Here is an 18,785-nt window from a genome sequence, read left to right on the forward strand (position 1 = left end):
GGCATAGACATATTTTTAATGATAACTGAACACTAAGGCCTTTTAGAAGCTGCCAGGTCTCGGCTTGTCTTTGTGCAAGTTTCTCAGTCATTTTATTATTTATTTATTTAAAATATTTCTGCCCCGCCCCTTCAGTACAGGACTGCTTGGGGCAGCTCACAACCACAAAATAGACACAATGTAAAATAAAGTTAATAAAATTAACCAAATAAAGTAAAGAGGTTAGAAGTCCAGGCTAAAAGCACAATCAGAATTAAGTTTCAAATTCAGTTATTTAAAGAGCTAAAAATTAAAAGTTATAAAAACTAAAAACTAAAGGACCTAACAGATATAACCAAAGATGGAACATTAAAAAGCCTCTTTTAAAAGATGTATTTATTTTTTTTAAACCCAGAGGGAGGGAGCATGGTGAAGCTCTTCAGGGAGGGTGTTCCAAAGCTGGGGGGCCACAACCCAAAAGGGCCTGTCTCTAGTTCCTGCCAACTATATCTCTGTTAGTGTGGTGGGGCCATGAGCATGGCCTGAGATGCTGAGTGGAGGGCTGTGGTGGGTTTCTATGGACTAATGCGGTCTGACAGGTACGCCAGCCCCAAGCCATGTATTTACTTTATTATGTATTTGATTTTTATACCACCCTTCTGAAATGGCTCAGGAGCTTTAAAGGACAAGAGCAGCACCTTGAATCTAGCCTGGAAGCGGACTGGTAACCAATGAAGCTGCCACAGGATGGGTGTGACACTCATGAAATGATTTATACCCACAAGCAGCCTTGAAGCAGCATTCTGGACCAACTGAAGCTTCTGCACCATCTTCAAGGGCAGCCCCACATAAAGTGCGTTGCAGTAGTCCAATCTGGATGTTATCAATGCATGAGCAACTGAGGTCATGTCCGACTTCTCCAAGTTGGGTCGCAGCTGGCATACCAGCTGTAGTTGGCAAAAGGCGCTTCTGCACACCGCCACCACCTGTGCCTCCAAGGACAGCATCAGGTCCAGAAGCACCCCCAATCTGAGGACTTTGTCATTCAGAGGGATCATAATTACTCAGATGATCAGTTCTACCAACCCAGAGCACTTCCGTCTTGTTTGGATTAAGTTTCAGATTGTTTCCCCCCATCCAGTCCAGAGCAGCTTCCAAGCCCTGGTTCAGAGCATCCGCTGCCTCCCTGGTATCTGCTGACTTAAAAGATAGGTAGAACTGGGTGTCATCAGCATATTGATTGCACCAGAACCCACACTTATGGATGACCACTCCCAGAGGTTTCATGTAGATGTTAAACAGCATGGGAGACAGAATAGATCCCTGTGGCACCCCATAGGCCAAAGGCTAGGGGGCGGAACAGGCATCCCCCAGTACCACCTTCTGAGTACGACCCTCAAGGTAGGAGCTGAGCCACTGTATAACTGTGCCCCCAAGTCCCAAACTGGAGAGATATCCCAAAAGGATACCATGGTCCATAGTATCAAAAATAGCTGAGAGGTCCAGGAGAATCAACAGAGTCAAACTCCCTCTGTCTATCTCCTGGCACAGGTCATCTACCAGGGCGACCAAGGCAGTTTCCGTCCCATATCCAGGTCGGAAGCCAGACTGAAAACAATCAAAGTAATCAGATTCATCCAGGACAGCCTAGAGCTGAGATGCCACAATGCTCTCCAACACCTTGCCCAAGAAGCAGAGGTTAGAAATTGGTTGGAAGTTATTCAGGTCATCTGGGTCTAATGAGAGCTTTTTTAGGAGGGACCTAATGATTGTCTCCTTCAGGTGAGGGGGCACTACCCCCTGCCTTAGAGAGAAATTTATACATCCCCACCACCCATGGACCCAGTCCCTCCTTAGAGGCCTTCACCAACCATGAAGGGCAAGGGTTGAGGACACACGTGGTAGACCTCAACCTTCCAAGCAGCCTGTCCACCTCCTCAGGCAAACTGAGGACAGTCTGAAAACTATCCAATATAACAAGATCAGATGGTGCATTGGCAACATCCAGTTCCAGTGCCTCAAAAATCTCAGCATCCAAATCAGAACAGATAGGAGCGATTTTATCCGCAAATTGTAGAGCCAATTGGTCACAGTGGGTAGCCAAGGGTTCTGTTTGATGGTCTTTGGGGTCCTTTCCTAGGAGGCCCCAAACCTCTACTTGAAAAAGCTCCACTGGATGAAATTGAGCAGAAACGATGGTGGCAGAAAAGTAGGATTTCTTCGCCACCATCACCACCATAGAGTAGGCCCTAATATGGGCTCTTGCCTGTATTCGGTCACATTCATTCTGAGTTTTCTGCCAACGACATTCAAACTGTCTATAGGATCACCATGTAAGGGACACTGTTACACTCTCAGGCCAAACCCAATTTCCAAAACTTGCCAAGAAATCAAAGCTGACTGGTAATAAGCTTCCTTTAATCTGGAAGGCCCTTTGGTGAAATCAGCACCATGGACAGCAATATTGATTGCTTTTAAGAAACCATCACAGCTGCTCACCCAAATTACCTTTGATATGTGACCTTTAATGTTATGTGACCACAACATCAAAGTGTTTCTATAAATTATTAACCAACTAATAAACCTCATCATCAACGTCATATGGAAAAGGATATCAACTGGGGGCGGGGTGGGGTGGGGTCTTTTAAATTTTCTTCAACAAACAAAATAATAAAGTTAAACTTTAAAGGACAGGATCTGAGTGCATAAACTTTAAAGGACAGGATTTGGGAACAACATTTCTCCCCTCCCACAGGGCACTGAACACATATTATGGGAAAAGCCACTTTGGACACTTGATTCCTTGGAGACAATAACTATCTAGATATGGATTTAAGAGACCATTCAGATACACATCCTGCAAACATCATGTTCCTTAGCAAAACGGAATAAAGGGACTGACTGAGGCTGCTGGAGACAGAGTCAACCCAGCCCAGAAAAAAGGCAGTCAGTCAGCCATCTAATGGTACCGCAGGGAAATGAGGTTGCCAGTTCGAATCCCTATTGGTATGTTTCCAAGACTATGAGAAACACCTGTATTGGGCAGCAGTGATATAGGAAGATGCTGAAAGGCATCATCATCTCATACTGCATGGGAGGAGGCAATGGTCAACCCCTCCTGTATTCTAACAAAGAAAACCACAGGGCTCTGTGGGCGCCAGGAGTTGACACCGACGTGACGGCACACTTTACTTTACAGCAAGCAAAAAGGGGGTGGGAGGAATTAAAGAAATTGAGCCCGAGGCCTCATTCTCCTGCCCCCAGCAGTGGTTAGCTGGGCTACATCAAGAGGAGACACTCACTTCCGGGGGGAAATTTCAAAAGGGAGACAGCACAGCAGCACACATACAGCCAGGGGAAATTACTTTTTAAAATGGGGAAGTTGGGGCTGGATACCCCAAAAAACCAAGCAGCAGAGCACAGGCAGGAAGGAAAGACCTCACCACACCAGCCGAGAGACCACACCAGACCAGAGACAGAGGCGGCAGCAGGACGACAGCCAAAAAAGCAGCAGCAGCCAGACAGCTCTCTTTCTCACCTCAGCAAAGCGGAGTGATTTTGCAAGCCCAGGAGCTGCCCTTAAATACCAGTTGCATCTCCCTCCTTCAGAGCCCCCACCCTTGTTCCCCCCCCCCCCCCCAGGGCCAATTGGGCAGCACTGCAAAGCCTACCAGAGGGCCAGACACAATTCGCCAGTCAGGGAAGCAGGAGCTCGACAAATGAAAGCAAGTGACACAAGCGTCTCCAAATGGCCAGCAGAACCTACAAGAGAGGCTTGAGCCTTTGAGCCTCTTTGAACCGGTTAGAATAGAACCAGGTTCTCTTTGGTTCAAACTTGGACTGGCACTGCCAGTTCAATGCCCTTTTTGGTCTGAGTTTGAACCTTCAAACCGAACTAGTTCGAATTCAAACCTGTCTGCACATCCCTAACCATTACTGCACAAGCATGGAAGTGCCTTTTGGGTGGAGAGGGAGAACAGCATTTTGTTACCTGACCCTCCCCTCCTCCTCCTCACACGCAATCCTCTGTGGCTTCTCAAAGTTTTCTGTTTTCACTGTTCATGCTAGAAGGGACATTCTTACACTCAGAATTGTCTGCTCCAGTTTTTAAAGTCAAATCTGAAGGAAAATGGCTGTTATGCACAGCAAAGGCTGAAAAGCAGACTTGAAAGCTCAAAGCCACAGTTGGGTCTTTCCCCCCTCCTATCTTTATAAGGGGATTTTTAATCCTAGGGAAGCACATGCTGACTCAATTGCTTCGGGAAAGATCTCTTTAGATGCTCTGCCTTCTGTACAACATGCTGTCATCTATCTATCTATCTATCTATCTATCTATCTATCTTATTACATTTAAATCCCGCTCTTCTTCCAAGAAGCTCAGAGCGGTGTACATACTTATTTTTATCCTCACAACAACCCTGTGAGGTAGGTTAGGCTGATAGATACATTACTGGCCCAGAGTCACCCAGTGAGTTGCATGGTTGAATGGGTTTTCGATCTTGGATCTTCTCAGTCCTAGTCCAACACTCTAACCTACAAATTAAGAACAAAGAGGGGCCCATAATGTCAAATTTGCACATGCCTAGTAGAGTCGGAATGTTTGTGAGGAAGGGAGTGATGGGCAGAGAGAGGAGGGGCATAAACCGCTTCTGCCCGGGTTGCCCTGGAAACTGCCTTGAAAGGGGAGTTCAGTTGCAGCTGCCACACCCACAATTATCTTGCAAACCAAAGGTTGTTTCTGTTTGGTTTTTTGAATACCTAAAGCATTCCTGTTAGATAAGTGATATTCTTGAAATCCCCACCTCCCGGTAAGAAAAAACAACTCTGTGGTTCTTGACCTGCTTTTCAGGGATGTGCATGAAGCAGATTTTGTTTTGGTTTTTCCCAAGCTCAAAACAAAACACAGATTTCCGAAACATTTTGCTGAAACAGCAGTTGAACTGGCTGTTTTGACGGAATAAAATTCGAAACGTTTCAAGTGTTCCGGCCATAGGGAACAATGGGGAAACTCGAAATACCCCAGTGTTCCCCATGGGTAGTTTCTAGTGACACCAAAGTGGATTGGGTGGTAGGACATGATGGGTGCTATGATCTACCACCCAACTCACAAATGAAATGGGCAAGTGGGCAATTTTAAACAAATGTTTAACCTTTCTCCCAAACCCTCATAGGATCCTCTAGACAGTGGTCACTGCTTGACAAAATAGCCAGACTTAGTGATGGACATTGTAGAGGGGGAAATTAGATGAGCTTCTTTTTATCCCTTTTACAAGTAACATAGTTAGAACAGAAACAGGGCTGCCAGTGACAAATACAGATATTATTTAATAACTCTGCCTCTGAATTTCATAGGTGTCATGGTTAAATTTCTAGGTGCCACGGCTGCCCGGTGCCTGGAATTTGTGCAGCCTTATTGCTTTAGCGGCAATAAGAATAGGAACACACCGACCCAGCATAGTGACTTGTTTAAAATAAGGCATTTTAAAGATGGGACAGTATTTCACTTTTGTGGAAAGTTGAGATTTCTAGTGGAATTTGTATAGTTGTCCAGAATTGTGTTAGTGTTCTAGGTTATCCAAAGAAAATGATTGGTTTGTCAGCTAGCTTGGATTTGGTAATCTGGATTCCAAGTCCATTTCCATTATTGGTTCTTGTGAATAAATCATTTACTTTTTGAATCAAGTTTGTGACTCAAGTTCAAATATTTTTATTGCTTATAACCAAAGTTATCACAATATAAAATGAGGATTAAAATTTAAAAGAATTTATAAGCAGGGAATCAAATTCTAAAATATCCAAATCCACTGTAAACCATGATCACTTGATTTTTTGATTAAGTGCCGTCAAGTCAGTTTCAACTCTTAGCGACCACATAGATAGATTCTCTCCAGGATGATCTGTCCTCAAATTGGCCTTTAAATTGGTTTCTCAGTAGTGCATTCATTGCTGTTAGGGATGTGCAAAAAATTTCGGGCACAGAACGATCTGTGCCCAAAATGAACAATTTCGGGTGATTTGGGGCTGAACCGAATCACCCCCGATGTCCCCCGATATTTTTTGGGCACGAGACGAATCACCTGAATTTCGGGCACGAAAAATTCGGGTGATTCGGTTCACGGTTGATTTTTGGCGATTTTTTAAAGTTTTAGTGACTTTGGGGCAGTTCGGGAGCATAGCATGGGATCTGGGCAAAAGGAGTGGGGTGGGGTGGTAGTGCCTAATGGGTGCAGGCTACCACCCCAATTTCAGGGGGATTGGGCAAAGGGCTGATTTTTGGTAAATTTCTGAAAATTTCATGTCATTGGGGCAGATTGGGGAATATTGGGGCAGAAAGTAGGGCCTGGGGCAGAATAGTGGGGTGGAGTGGTAGTGCCTAATGGGTGGAGGCTACCACCCCAATTTCAGGGGGATTGGACAAAGGGCTGATTTTTTGAGAATGTTTGAAGTTTTAGTGACTTTGGGGCAGTTTGGGGGCAGAAAGTGGATCTGCCCCAAAATAGTGGGGTGGGGTGGTAGTGCATAATGGGTGGAGGCTACCACCCCAATTTCAGGGGGATTGGGCAGAGGGCTGATTTTTTGAGAATTTTTGAAGTTTGGGTGTCTTTGGGGCAGATTGGGGGCAGAAAGTGGATCTGCCCCAAAGGAGTGGGGTGGGCTGGTAGATAGTGCCTAATGGGTGGAGGCTACCACCCATCCCCAATTTAAGAGTGATTGGGCAGAGGGGTGAATTATGGTGAATTTATTTGTATGAGGTTTGTCTTCATAAGGTGAAGTGTGCTAAATTGATTACTTCCTCATATTATTCATAGTAAAGGAAAGTGTGAAAAAGTGAAAGTGGGGTCATGAGAGTTGTTTAATTGAAAAAAAATCTCATTTGCTATGATAGAATGAGAATTCACACCTTTTCTGAGAACAGGTCCGAGCCGAATCACCCGAAATCCCAAATTGCACACCCCTAATTGCTGTCGTCATCAAGTCCATCCACCTTGCTGCTGGCGGTCCTCTTCTTCTCTTTCCTTCCACTTTCCCCAGCATTATGGACTTCTCATGGGAGCTGGGTCTTCTTCGCATAATGTGTCCAAAGTAGGATAGTTTGAGCCTGGTCATTGTGCCTCGAGTGAAAATTCTGGTTTGATTTGTTCTATGATACATTGGTTTGTTTTCCTGGCTGTCCATGGTCTCCTCAAAAGTCTTCTCCAGCACCAAAGTTCAAAAGCGTCAATGCTTTTTCTATCTTGCATCGTCAAAGTCCAGCTTTTGCATCCATAGAGTGTCACAGGAAAAACCATTGGCAGAATTATTCTAATCTTTGTAGGTTTATCCAGGCCTTTGCTAATTCCTTCCACACACAAAATTGCTACTCATCGCAATGTTTGTTAATCTGTGTTAAAGAGAAAATAATCTATCTTCTGGAAAACTGATCAATTAGTACAAATTTTTATTAGGTAAACAAAGTGTCTGTGAATGAAGTCAACTATGAATAATTTGTTTTAAAACTGATTCAGTTCTACTGAAGTCAGTGTGAATAAACAGTTTTAAATACTAATATTTCAGTTTAAAAGCCCTTGTTGATAGGGTTGTATATTGCACAAACTGCTATCTCTGTGCTACCAAACACAGATACAGGCGGACCCCATTATCTGCAGGGGTTCTGTTCCTGCAGATTTCAACGGGTAACAAAACCAGGGATAACAAGGCATTAGGGCAATGGGAATTGGGGGGTTATGTTCTTGAATGGGGGGTGGATTCTGGAAAACGGCAAAAATTAATGGAAAATAAGTGCCATACCGTGCACCACAGGATTTCATCTGTTCAGCAATGCCCCCCAAACTGTCAGTTTGGCCAATTTTCTGTGAAAAATCAGAGGGGGGGGGGGAAATCCTTTTTCCCCCTCAACAGAAGAGCCACAAAATGGCCCCTTTAAAAAAATGGTGGCCAGAAATGACCTCAGAGGTCATTTCCACCCCCTTAAGATACATGGGTCTGAGCTCTTTCTGTACCCGCATATGCTGAGGTGTAAAGTGCCTATTTATGGACCGTGGATATCGGTACCACATATAGCAAGGTTCACCTGTATTTTTGTTATGAGGTTTGGTTTTTTAATAAATGATCAATTAAAACTATGCCTTTTAATACTTAATAGGTCCTCACTGGCGGAAGAAAAGAAAATGGAAAGGACTTCTACAGTGACTCAAGCAAAAGAGTGATCTTCTTTTCTTTGGGGAATAGAATTGGTTTTGTGGAGCCATTAACACAGAGAGATTCAGAAGAAAGAGATTTGTTTGTTAATATTGCTGAAATGGAATGATTTGCTATAAGAATTATATTTTTGGTAACATTTATTTTACTGAATAAATGATTCTTAGGGCAATGTATTGTAGGGTAATGTAAGGCAATTCTGTTAGGGCTGGTGCAGGTAGTTAACCTTGTTCCGGGACCCGGAACAAGCTGTGTCATTGAAGCTTCCTTCCCCAAGCCTGCCTCTCCCCTCTGGCACACATATTTTCCCTTTCCACCTTGCTCTCTCTGCACTTCACCATGGCATGAAGTTATTTCTGTGCAAACATTAGCCATGGTTAGCCCTAACCCTTAGTTAGTTGAACTCCTAACTCAACTTTTGGTTAACCGAGGGGAGTCTCAGGGGCAGCGTTTATCCATGAGTAATATGGCCGTACACCACCTTGGGATGGATGTGTTAGGTGGCTTATAAATGTGATGAATGAATGAATGACTAAACACCAGAGCAGACTTGCTATCATGCCATGGTTAACGGTGGTGAGAGGAACTGGCATGTAAAAGGATTGAGAGAGGGAGAACCCAATCGAATGCTTGACCCTTTGCCACAGTTAAGGGCTGGCTAATGTTGGACACAAACATATGGAGCTGCCTTATGGTGAATTGGCCCCAGAGGCGTATCTAGGGAAAATAGCGCCTAGGGCAAGCACTGAAATTGCGCCCCTTGTCCAAACATCCAACACCCATCTTTCAGATAACTTTACCATAATATCAGCTGAAAAATACAAGTCAAGCTCGTTAATCTTTGAATTTTTCAAAAACAATTTAGAAAACTACAAATTTCAGTATGCTGGGGCTCATGAAATACCCAAATACTATGTGGAGGTATACTTGGAAAACTAATGTCTAATTCTCTACTATGCATTGTAGCATCACAATTACATAAGTTTTAAAAAGAAATGGAGAATTTGACTTTTCCCTATTTACTCTGAAAATAATTAAAAGCTATGCAGAGTAAACTGTGTCACTGCATGGAATATATTCTAGTATTTCAGAAAGACAGTTAAAATGAGAGAAAGAGAGCAAGAAACTCCCAGTGGGCCTTAATACTAAGGCTAATTAATACTAATTTCACACTGATTGAAAGACAAACTCACCATTAATAGCCATATTATTAAGACATCACATTTAACTCACTTATCACAAGAAGCAAAATAAGAGCAAATGAATACAATCCAAGCTCATAAGCTTCAGCTCATTATTCACAAGCCCTGATTCTCTGTACATAGTGCCAAACTGAATATGTGTACAGTGACTTATATTATATTAATTAAAAAAAAAAACCTGTAGCCCCTAAATGCTGTGGGGTGGGTCTGCAAAGGTTCCCGCTCCCCTCGCTGGCCTCTAGGGCTTTGCAGGGACCATTTGAGCATGTGTGGTGGCATATATATATGTATATATGGCCGCTGAAAACAAAATGGCTGCCACACATGCTCAAATGGCCTCTGCGAGGCCTGGCATGGGGGCCTCACAGAGGCCATTTGAGCATGCACAGTGGCCATTTTGTTTTCAGTGGCCATTTTTTTTAAAAAAAATTAATTTTAAAAAATGGCGCCCCCCTTCAAGTGGCGCCCGGGGCACGTGCCCTGCCTGCCCTACCCCTAGATACGCCCCTGATTGGCCCATCTAGTTCAGTATAGTTCAGTCCTTACAGACTGTCAGGAGCTTTCCAGGATTCAAAAGGGTCTCCTTCCTCCCATTCTTTTTATGTTGCATTTATACCATCTTGCATTCCCCTTAAAAAGAGCATGTGACTCATTTCATTGTACATATGGCAGTCGTGTGTGTGTGTGCGCGCGCACACACGCATGCACCTACAGGCACACACAAATGTAATCTGTGCCACTTTGGAAGTAACTTAAATGAAATGGACAATGGACATAAAGAATCACTGTTTGAAAAGGGGGTGAGGGGTAAGCTCTCAGCTATTTATACCTCTTAGTAAAGTATTATCTTCCAAAATCTCAGACCTGAAGAAAAAACAATTGCTGACAATGAAGATGAAAACAAGGATGCTGAGGAAGGAGAGGGAGAGGAGGAAGATGGCCCTCTTCTAGTTCCTAGAGTGTAAGTGGCAAAAGATGCTTCAATTATTCTGGATGAAGAAAGGTTAGATTTCAGTAATTGATATTTGCTTTAGAAAGAGGACAAACATTTACACAACTGCTAAGGCTTCTTTTCCCTCAAAATGGTGTTAATGGTGACTGGATTGTCAGCATGGAAAGATGATGTAAGGCCAGACTAGACTTTTCTGAAAATGTTTTAAATTATGCATCATCCATCTCAGCTGATAATAATGCAGAACTTGCAATTGCTGTAATCTCAACATGGGAAGCAGTTGGTTCTCATTGTCAACAGACAATTGGTGTAATTGATATATTGCTTCTTGCTGCATTTCCTTGTATTCTAAAGCCTTCTGATGTCACATTTAGTTTAACTGTAGAAGTTTCAAGGACAAAAGGACAATGTGTGGTGGAAGAAAATGATTCCATCTTTGAACGTGGTCCCACACCAACTTACTCAAGTTTCAGAAAAAGCTGTTCTACCAAACCAGAAAACCCCAAATCCACAATCTCAGAATATTAGAATATTACATGGAACCAAGAAGACAAGGATTGAAGAACAGAACAATATCGGACCTCTGAAAAGTATAAGCATGCATATGTATTCAGTACTTGGTTTGGGCCCCTTTTGCAGCAATTACTGCCTCAATGCGGCGTGGCATGGATGCTATCAGCCTGTGGCACTGATGAGGTGTTATGGAAGACCAGGATGCTTCATTAGCGGCCTTCAGCAATTCTGCATTGTTTGGTCTCATGTCTCTCATCCTTCTCTTGGCAATGCTCCATAGATTCTCTATGGGGTCAGGTCAGGCGAGTTTGCTGGCCAATCAAGCACAGTACACTGTATACTTTTCAGAGGTCCGATATTGTTCTATTCTTCAATCCTTGTCTTCTTGGTTCCATGTAATATTCTAATTTTCTGAGATTGTGGATTTGGGGTTTTCATGAGCTGTACGCCATGATCATCACAATTATAACAAATTAAGGCCACAGCCATCCCAGATATCAGATGCACCCAAGACTGAGGGGTGTGTGTGTGTGTGTGTGTGTGTGTGTGTGTGTACGTGTGTACAGTCCTTTCAGTACTCCTTGAAGAGATCATTTCATTCTGTCAGATGCCTTTTGATCACGGGTAACATAATATGACAGTGTCTAATGTTAGTTTCATTTACCATACTCGTTAGCTGTTTCATATTTTGACTAAAACATGTGGCCTTTAAAAGACCTGTCTGTCCTTGATATAAATACATAAATAGGGCAATCTCCGATCTGTCTGCCAAAACAGCAGCTCAGAGGTTCTTGACCTTGAGTCCCCAGATTTTGTTGGACTGTAACTCCCATTACCTAGTCAGTCACTGTAGCTGGGCAGGATGGGAGTCCAACAACAAGACCTAAGGCTGAGAAGGCCTGCCCAGCTCCTATTTGGGAGTCTACCTTAAGAAGGGACCTTGGGTCAAAAGAACCCAATTCCAGTTGGCTCCTTCCCTCAGTAGGAAATTACTGCTGTGCTGTGAAGGTTCAGTTTGGGGCCTTTGGACAATGAGGGGGGAAGGCCTGGGGCAAATATTCTCTAAATCCACCCATACTGGACTTATCCGTTCCTCCTTTGGGGATGGGGATTACAACTTCATGCCTGGTGAGCTCTCTTTCAAGGAATCACTAGTTCTTTTGGGGAAGCTTTGGAACAGAAGACCCCTCTCCATGGTTCTTACACTGAGACCCCAGTTTAACAAGAGAAGGCAGCAAGGCGGCAGTCTCTCCTTCTCTCTCTCTTCCTCTCTCCTCTGCTGTCCCAGAAGACCTCGACCACAGTAGGAGCAGGCAGGAGGACAGGGAGATGGCGTCTAGCTCTGGAGCCAGGGTCAGGTCTTATGGCTGGTCTAATGGACATGCTGCAGGGTAGCTGGGATGGGGGAGGCCGGTTCTCAGAGAAGGAATCCCCGGCATTGCATCTCGACCCCTACACACAAACCCCACTGAGAGAGAGGAGAATTTCCATCCAGGGCCCCGGTACAAGCACTGAGGCACTGACCTGATCCTGCCCAGAAAGGAAGGAGGATGTGGATTTTCCTCCCAGGAGCTCTGCCCACCAACCAGCCCTGGTGGGGAAGGTGAGGCAGTGGGAAGGAGGGGCTTGTAGCTCTTCTCCTGGAGTCCCAGCAACTTCCTCTGGCAGTCGTCACTGGGGAATCACAGCCGGGAGTCCTGCAAACCCTCCCTGGAGCTCTGGGGAGACTGGGGTGTGGGGCAGTGAGAAACTCTCATTATCAGCTGTGAAAACACCCAGGCAGTATTTTCCAAAGGTCCTTAATGGTCAGAAAAGAATTCAGGTCTCTTTTAGGCTGGAATTGCATGTTGTGCTTCAATACCTACCAATAATGCAAACGCTCAGGCAATGAAATGTGCTATTCCCATTGAACAGTCATGGGTTGTGGTACAGAATCTAGAGCTGAGATGCTCCCTGTCCAGTAAGGATAACAACAAGACATTGAGTGGAGGAAGGACTCAGAAAGAAGCCGCTGGAGGCAGGGAAGGAGACCCTGTGAAAGGCATCGTTGATTCTCTGGTTCATGAGGAAAGGTACAATCAGCCACTCAGTACAATCAGAGGAGACAGCTGTGTTGGGACACGATCCATGCCGCCTGAAAGCAAACTTAAAAACACGCGCTTAGGCTAGGGCCTAGCTTCTTTGTGAAAGATCACGGATTGCCCTGAAATGGTTTTCATCTTTGTCAAACTTCCTAGAGGTGTCCATAATGAGCCGCTTCCAGAGACTGCAGTGGTTGAGAGCATTGCTCAGACATCTGAGGAGCCCTTTCTTCAAAGTGCATATCTTTCTAGCACCCGGAAAAAGCATGGTGGCTCGTTTATGTAGATATCAGAAGAAATCTGCAGTCCTGCCACCCTCTCAGCCTGTGGCATTCATGGGGCGGGGTGGGGGGGGGCACCTGGGCCTTCCAAGCGCATTCCTCTGGGTCCAAATGGCAGAGGCCTCTCCTCCAGCAGGGCCACCCCTGTGATGCGCTCAGAGGCAGCTCTGGCACACCAAGTCAGATGTGAGTTTACAGCAGAGGCCAGAAGGCCAGGCCAGACTGGGCCCTGTGCATAATGGCGGGGTCTCCTGCCCTGCTCTGAAATTCGTGATGGACCAGCTCCCCTTAAGAAACACTTTCAAAAAGGTTTTCCATGAGAATATTTGAAAAAATGTGAGAGTGTTCCTTGTTAATGTTCTTGAAGAAGCATGCTCCCTGTAGTTCCCCCCTTCCAAAAAGGAGGGGCTTTAATAAGGGGAAGGGAGTAACCACTTATAATAATATAACTCTGCATCGATCCATTCATCTATTGTATTTTATATGAAATAGATACAATTTACATCAGTGTTTGAAATATTTTGAACTTCGGAAAAAGGTGACCAACAAGAAATTACAATAACTGGAGATTAAAAGATAAATATGGAACTCAAATACTCCAGTCTCAATTTGCAGATGTGATCACAGAGCTGCTGTTTGAGAACGCTAATCTCTGAGAACTTCTGGGCGCTTTCCGGATTCAAGCCTACAGCAGGTGTCCCTACGGATCTGCTAAGTGTGCTTCCGTACTTCCTGTGTTGTGACCACACAGTCCCTGTGCTGTCACCCAGGTGCCATTCACATTTCCGATGCCTTCTTTCGGGTTTTACCTTTGTGTTGCAGTACTACAACATTGCAAGTCTGTTGCAGAAAAATAGCTGTATTTTCCCATTGTAAGAGGTTGTGATTCTGGGGATTGTTTTCAATACGATCTTGCCAAGCCGAAGCATTTTACCCCATTGCAGCTTGTAATCTGGAAAGTGCCCTGGGTGATTTCCAGATTACAGGCTACAACCACCGTAAAATGCTTTGGCAGGATCGAATTGACAATGCAATTAAAGGGTGTTGCAGAAATCCACCAGCAGGGGGAGCAGTCTTTCCCAGTTTGCCCGAAACTCCCTAAAACGGAAAAATATAGCTATTTTTTAACAACATTGTAGGACTGTAACAGAGCAATAAAACCCAAAAGAAGGCATTGGAAATGTGAATGGCACCTTGCTGACAGAGCAGGGACTGCAATGTCAATATACAGGCAATACAGAAGGACACTTAGGGGATACGTTGTGATACTGTGGTAAGGGTTAATTTGGAAAGCACCCTGGAGAACGAGTGAGGTGCCCGGAGACTGGATATGAGGAAATGTTGTCCCCATCTTCAAAGGGTGGGGGGGGGAGCCAGGAGATATAGACCTGTTAGTTTGACATGTTTACCTGGCAGGATGCTAGAAGAGATCATTGAGCAGTTTGTGAATGCCTAGAAAAGAATCTGGTGATTAGGAAGACATTTGTCAAGAGCAAGTCATGCCTGACGAATCTCCTCTCCTTTTCCGACAGAGTTTCTGGAGCAGGAGATCATGGGGAGGCTGTGGACATCGTGCTTCTTGATTTCAGCAATGCATTTCGCAGACACTCCCACGACATCCTTGTTAACCAGTTGGTAAAAGGGGGGCCAGATGATACATCTGTGTGGTGGAGTCACAACTGATTCAACAACCATATGAACCAAGCACTCATTCGTAATCACAGAACAGAACAACCTTCTTTCACAATGGCCTTGGAAGGTACATCAAGATCCGAGACACCTTTAGGTGGATTTTTAAACAGGCATTTGGCCAATGATCTCCACCCGCTCCTGGCTCTCTTTTTAAAGTAGCTGGGTTTTTGTTTTAGCAGTTTGTTCTTCTTGAAGTTTAATTACTGTTTTTATCTTGTTTTAGCCTCCCTGGGTTCTTTGGATGAAGGGTGGTATAAAAATATAACTAATAAATAACAGATCAAGTATTGCATCTCCTGATTTCATATGCTGTGCTCCTGAGAAATAAGATTAAATCGGAAGCAGACATAGGCTCAGTGCGCAGCTGAAGGGTATGATGCTTTCCAAAGACTGTCAAGAGGGGAAGGATGCATTAAGAACATAAGAACAGAAGAACAGCCCGGCAGGATCAGGCCCAAGGAGGCCCATCTAGTCCAGCATCCCATTTCACACAGTGGCCCAGCAGAAGCCTCTGGGAAGCCCACAGGCAAGAGTTGAAAGGGGCAGGCCCTCTCTCCTGCTGTTGCTCCCCGCAACTGGTACTCAGAGGCATTAGAATTCTCTAGGGAACAAAAAAGAATGCTTTTCTTTGCAAGAGCATAAATGGTTTATTTCTGAGACAAACACTTTGCACTTTCTCTTCTGCGTCCATGACTGTGACATTCACTGAACCCTGCTTACTGGGCTGAACAGCCTTCGAAAGCAGGGCCGGGGCGGGGGCTCTATTAGCAAGGGATAAGCAGAAGTCCCTCTTCCATCCCAGCACAGCCCACTGCCCCCCCCCACACACACACAGACACACCGTGCCTGGATGGTGATCCCCTTGGAGGCAGGGAATCATCCGCTCATTCCTTTTGCTATGGAAATCATTTTGAGAAACATTTGTTGTCTATACAGAGATATAAATATGTCCCTAATGATAATAATTAGTTGACTTTTTGAGTCCTAAGTATATGTTTTTGGAATTCACCTAGTACAGGGGTGGGGAACCTTGGCACTCCAGCTGTTGTTGAACTACAACTCCCATCATCCCCAGCCACAGCTGGAGAGCCAAGGTTCCCCACCCCTGGCCTAGTATCTCCCCAATGAGATTATCTGTTGACTCTGTCATTTCCACATCATGGTGAACCTTTTTTTCTTTTTCCTGGTTTTGAATGTCATCATGGCTATGAATGTTATCATCTTTAATGCAGAATGTGTTACATTGCTTTTCTCATAAATCAGTTAATACTAATTTAACGGGAAGGGGTTGCATCTCAGGTGATCAGAAAATGGATTTGTTCAAGCCACCTGGGTTTTTAAATTCTAATTTTATCAAAAGATCAGAAGAAGTGATGTTTCAGGGATCCCTCTGTACACAGAAAACGTTAGAGAATTCCGTGAGACTGACTGACAGCCGAGAAGGTTAAGTGGGCAGCGGGGTGCAGGTGGGGGGATTTTCTTCGTGCCAGGAGTGAGTTCTAAATCAAAGGGAACTGCTGCCATGGGGTGTTGGGGGGCTCTTGCATAATTCCATCTCAAAACCCGCCCTGAGCCATTTTTGGAAGGGCAGTAGAGAAATCGAATAAAATAATAAAAGTAGTCCATGAACTGCACAGAGAGCTCAGCTCAGCTCAGCTGGTCAGCACCTAATAACCAGCACATCCAGAAATGCCACCACCCTGTTCAGAGGAAGAGCTGGGCTCTGGGAATCATCTAGAGGGAGTTGATCTTGTCATTTTGCCCGGTGGGGGGCTCACAGCATCCCTGGTGCTGGACGTGCTCTTTTGGAGAAAAGTTGCATTTTCCCAGGGAGAAGATATTAAGGTTTAAGTGCTGGGGAAAGGCAACATCTCCACAAACAGAACTTCAGCTTTGAGGGAAGAAATGTGGGCTGAGCACAAACGGTTGAGAAATAAATACACATTTATTGGACAAAGTCCTGATTGTGCAGAAGGGCGGCTACTTCTCAACTTCTTTGTCTTCCGGAGAGGAGAATCTGAGGATTCTGAGAACACTTTCCTGGATCTTCTTTGTCTTCACTCCATAGATGATGGGGTTCATCATGGGCGGAATCAGGACATAGATGTTGGCAACAATAATGTGGGCACAAGGGGCGACCCTGTGGCCAAACCGGTGGGTCAGGAAAGAGAAGAATGCTGGTGTATAGGAGATCAGGATCACACAGACGTGGGAGCCACAGGTGCTGAGGGATTTGACCCGGGCTTCTTTGGAAGGAAGCTGGAACACAGTCCGGAGGATCAGGATATAGGACAGAATGATGAAAGCGAAATCCAGCCCTCCCGTCAGAAAGGCAACGGTCAGGCTGTAGGCTTGGGGCACCCAGGTGTCTGCACAGGTCAGTTTCACCAGAGCCATGAACTCACAGTAGGTGTGGGCGATGATGTTCCCTCTGCAGTATGGGAGCTGCAGCAACAGAATAGGGTGAGGGCACAGCAGCACAGCCCCTCGGATCATGACCACCAGGCCGATCTTGGCAGTGACTGTGCTGGTCAAGATGGCAGAGTGCCTCAGTGGGTTGCATATGGCCACATAGCGGTCAAAGGCCATGGCGGCAAAGAACCCCGACTCCATGGTGGAAAAGGAGTGGATCAGGAAGACCTGGGCTAGGCAGGCATGGAGGTGGATGCCTCTGTTCTGAAACCAGAAAATACTCAGGATTTTGGGCAAGGTGGTGGTGGAGACAACCAGATCGGCAGCCGCCAGCATGGAAAGGAACAGGTACATGGGCTCATGAAGGCTCGGCTCTGTCCTGATAAGCCCCAGGAGGAGAAAGTTCCCAAGGAGTGAGAGGATGTAGATGGAGCAGAAGGGGATGGAGATCCAGACATGGTAGGCTTCCAGTCCTGGGATCCCAACAAGGATGAAGGTGGAGGGGTGGAGTGAGGTCAAGTTAGCAGCCGACATGTGGGACTTGGGGTGTGTCTCTTCTCAGTTCGGACACATGGATGGCAGCTCTCTGATCCTGCAAGGAAGCAACGGGTTCAAAAGAGACACCACTCCATGGAGAAGAGACCAAGGAGGGACCAGCCACATGAGCACCAAACCATCTATCTATCCCCCAAATAGGCAAGGAGGGGAGTTCACAGGACTTGCTGCAGAGGATGTGCTTCCAGAACGATCAAGAAGCAGACACGGCCACGTGGCTTGGTTGGCCCACTCCAACCCCTCGCCAGCACTGATTCGTTCCAGGCTCTGCAGCATGCCTTTGGGACCCTGGCTCCTTCCTTTGGAAGGAGAATCTCTGCAGACAGACAGCGTGCCTTTGCTTTATGTATGCAGATACGGAGGCTGAGCACCGGATGACGCTGGGAAGGTAACAGAGAATCCAGAGACGTCAGCAGCAGGTGGCACCAGAGAGGGACAGACTCTGTCTGCTTGCAGCCCCCCCCCCCAAGCCCTTCTTTGGGTCTCTCACCTGCTCTTTTCACACTGACTTGGCTGGCCTTGTGAGTATGTCAAGGCAGGGGAATGGGGGACAGAGTGAGGTCACCTTTCAGGAGGGTGCTAGGTGCTTTTTGCCAGACCCCTCACGGCACCACTCATTCAGAATCGCCAGAGCCATTAGCAACGCATCCTGTGGGTCCAGGGGTGGGACCCGCCAGCCAGAATGCACATCTCACCCATCGCCAACGCACTGCACTGGCGAACAGCTTCTGGGCACCATGGAAAATGCTGGTCTCAGCACGGAAGCCCCAAAGAGCCTCTTCACCCTTCACTTGGCGATTACCTCACAGAAGAACGGCCGGCCATGTTGTAACCCTTAGTCATGGTCCAAGGAAGCCATGAGCAAAGACGGTTGCCCACCAGTTTGACCTGGGAACCACCCAGTCTGTCTTTCCTGCTG

General features: G+C 45.7%; 1 protein-coding gene and 1 long non-coding RNA gene across 2 annotated transcripts; one reads left to right on the forward strand and one right to left on the reverse strand.

The window, feature by feature from the left end:
• Positions 1–4,604: 4,604 nt before the first annotated feature.
• On the forward strand, positions 4,605–15,186 carry LOC128352558 (uncharacterized). The gene is made up of 4 exons (XR_008320490.1): positions 4,605–4,787; positions 8,123–8,311; positions 10,243–10,341; positions 14,740–15,186. It is a non-coding gene; the product is annotated as an uncharacterized LOC128352558 (long non-coding RNA).
• Positions 15,187–16,879: 1,693 nt separating this feature from the next.
• LOC128349523 (olfactory receptor 52K1-like) lies at positions 16,880–17,845 on the reverse strand. Its single transcript, XM_053305943.1, has one exon. The coding sequence runs from the start codon at positions 17,843–17,845 to the stop codon at positions 16,880–16,882; it is 966 nt and encodes a 321-aa protein (XP_053161918.1).
• Positions 17,846–18,785: the final 940 nt, after the last annotated feature.

This window comes from Hemicordylus capensis, chromosome 3 (genome assembly GCF_027244095.1).
Source record: "Hemicordylus capensis ecotype Gifberg chromosome 3, rHemCap1.1.pri, whole genome shotgun sequence".
Lineage (NCBI taxonomy): Eukaryota > Metazoa > Chordata > Lepidosauria > Squamata > Cordylidae > Hemicordylus > Hemicordylus capensis.

What these genes read in the sequence shown, in the direction of transcription:
- LOC128349523 (XM_053305943.1), bottom strand. Translation starts at nt 17,845, where the DNA reads ATGTCGGCTGCTAACTTGACCTCACTCCACCCCTCCACCTTCATCCTT.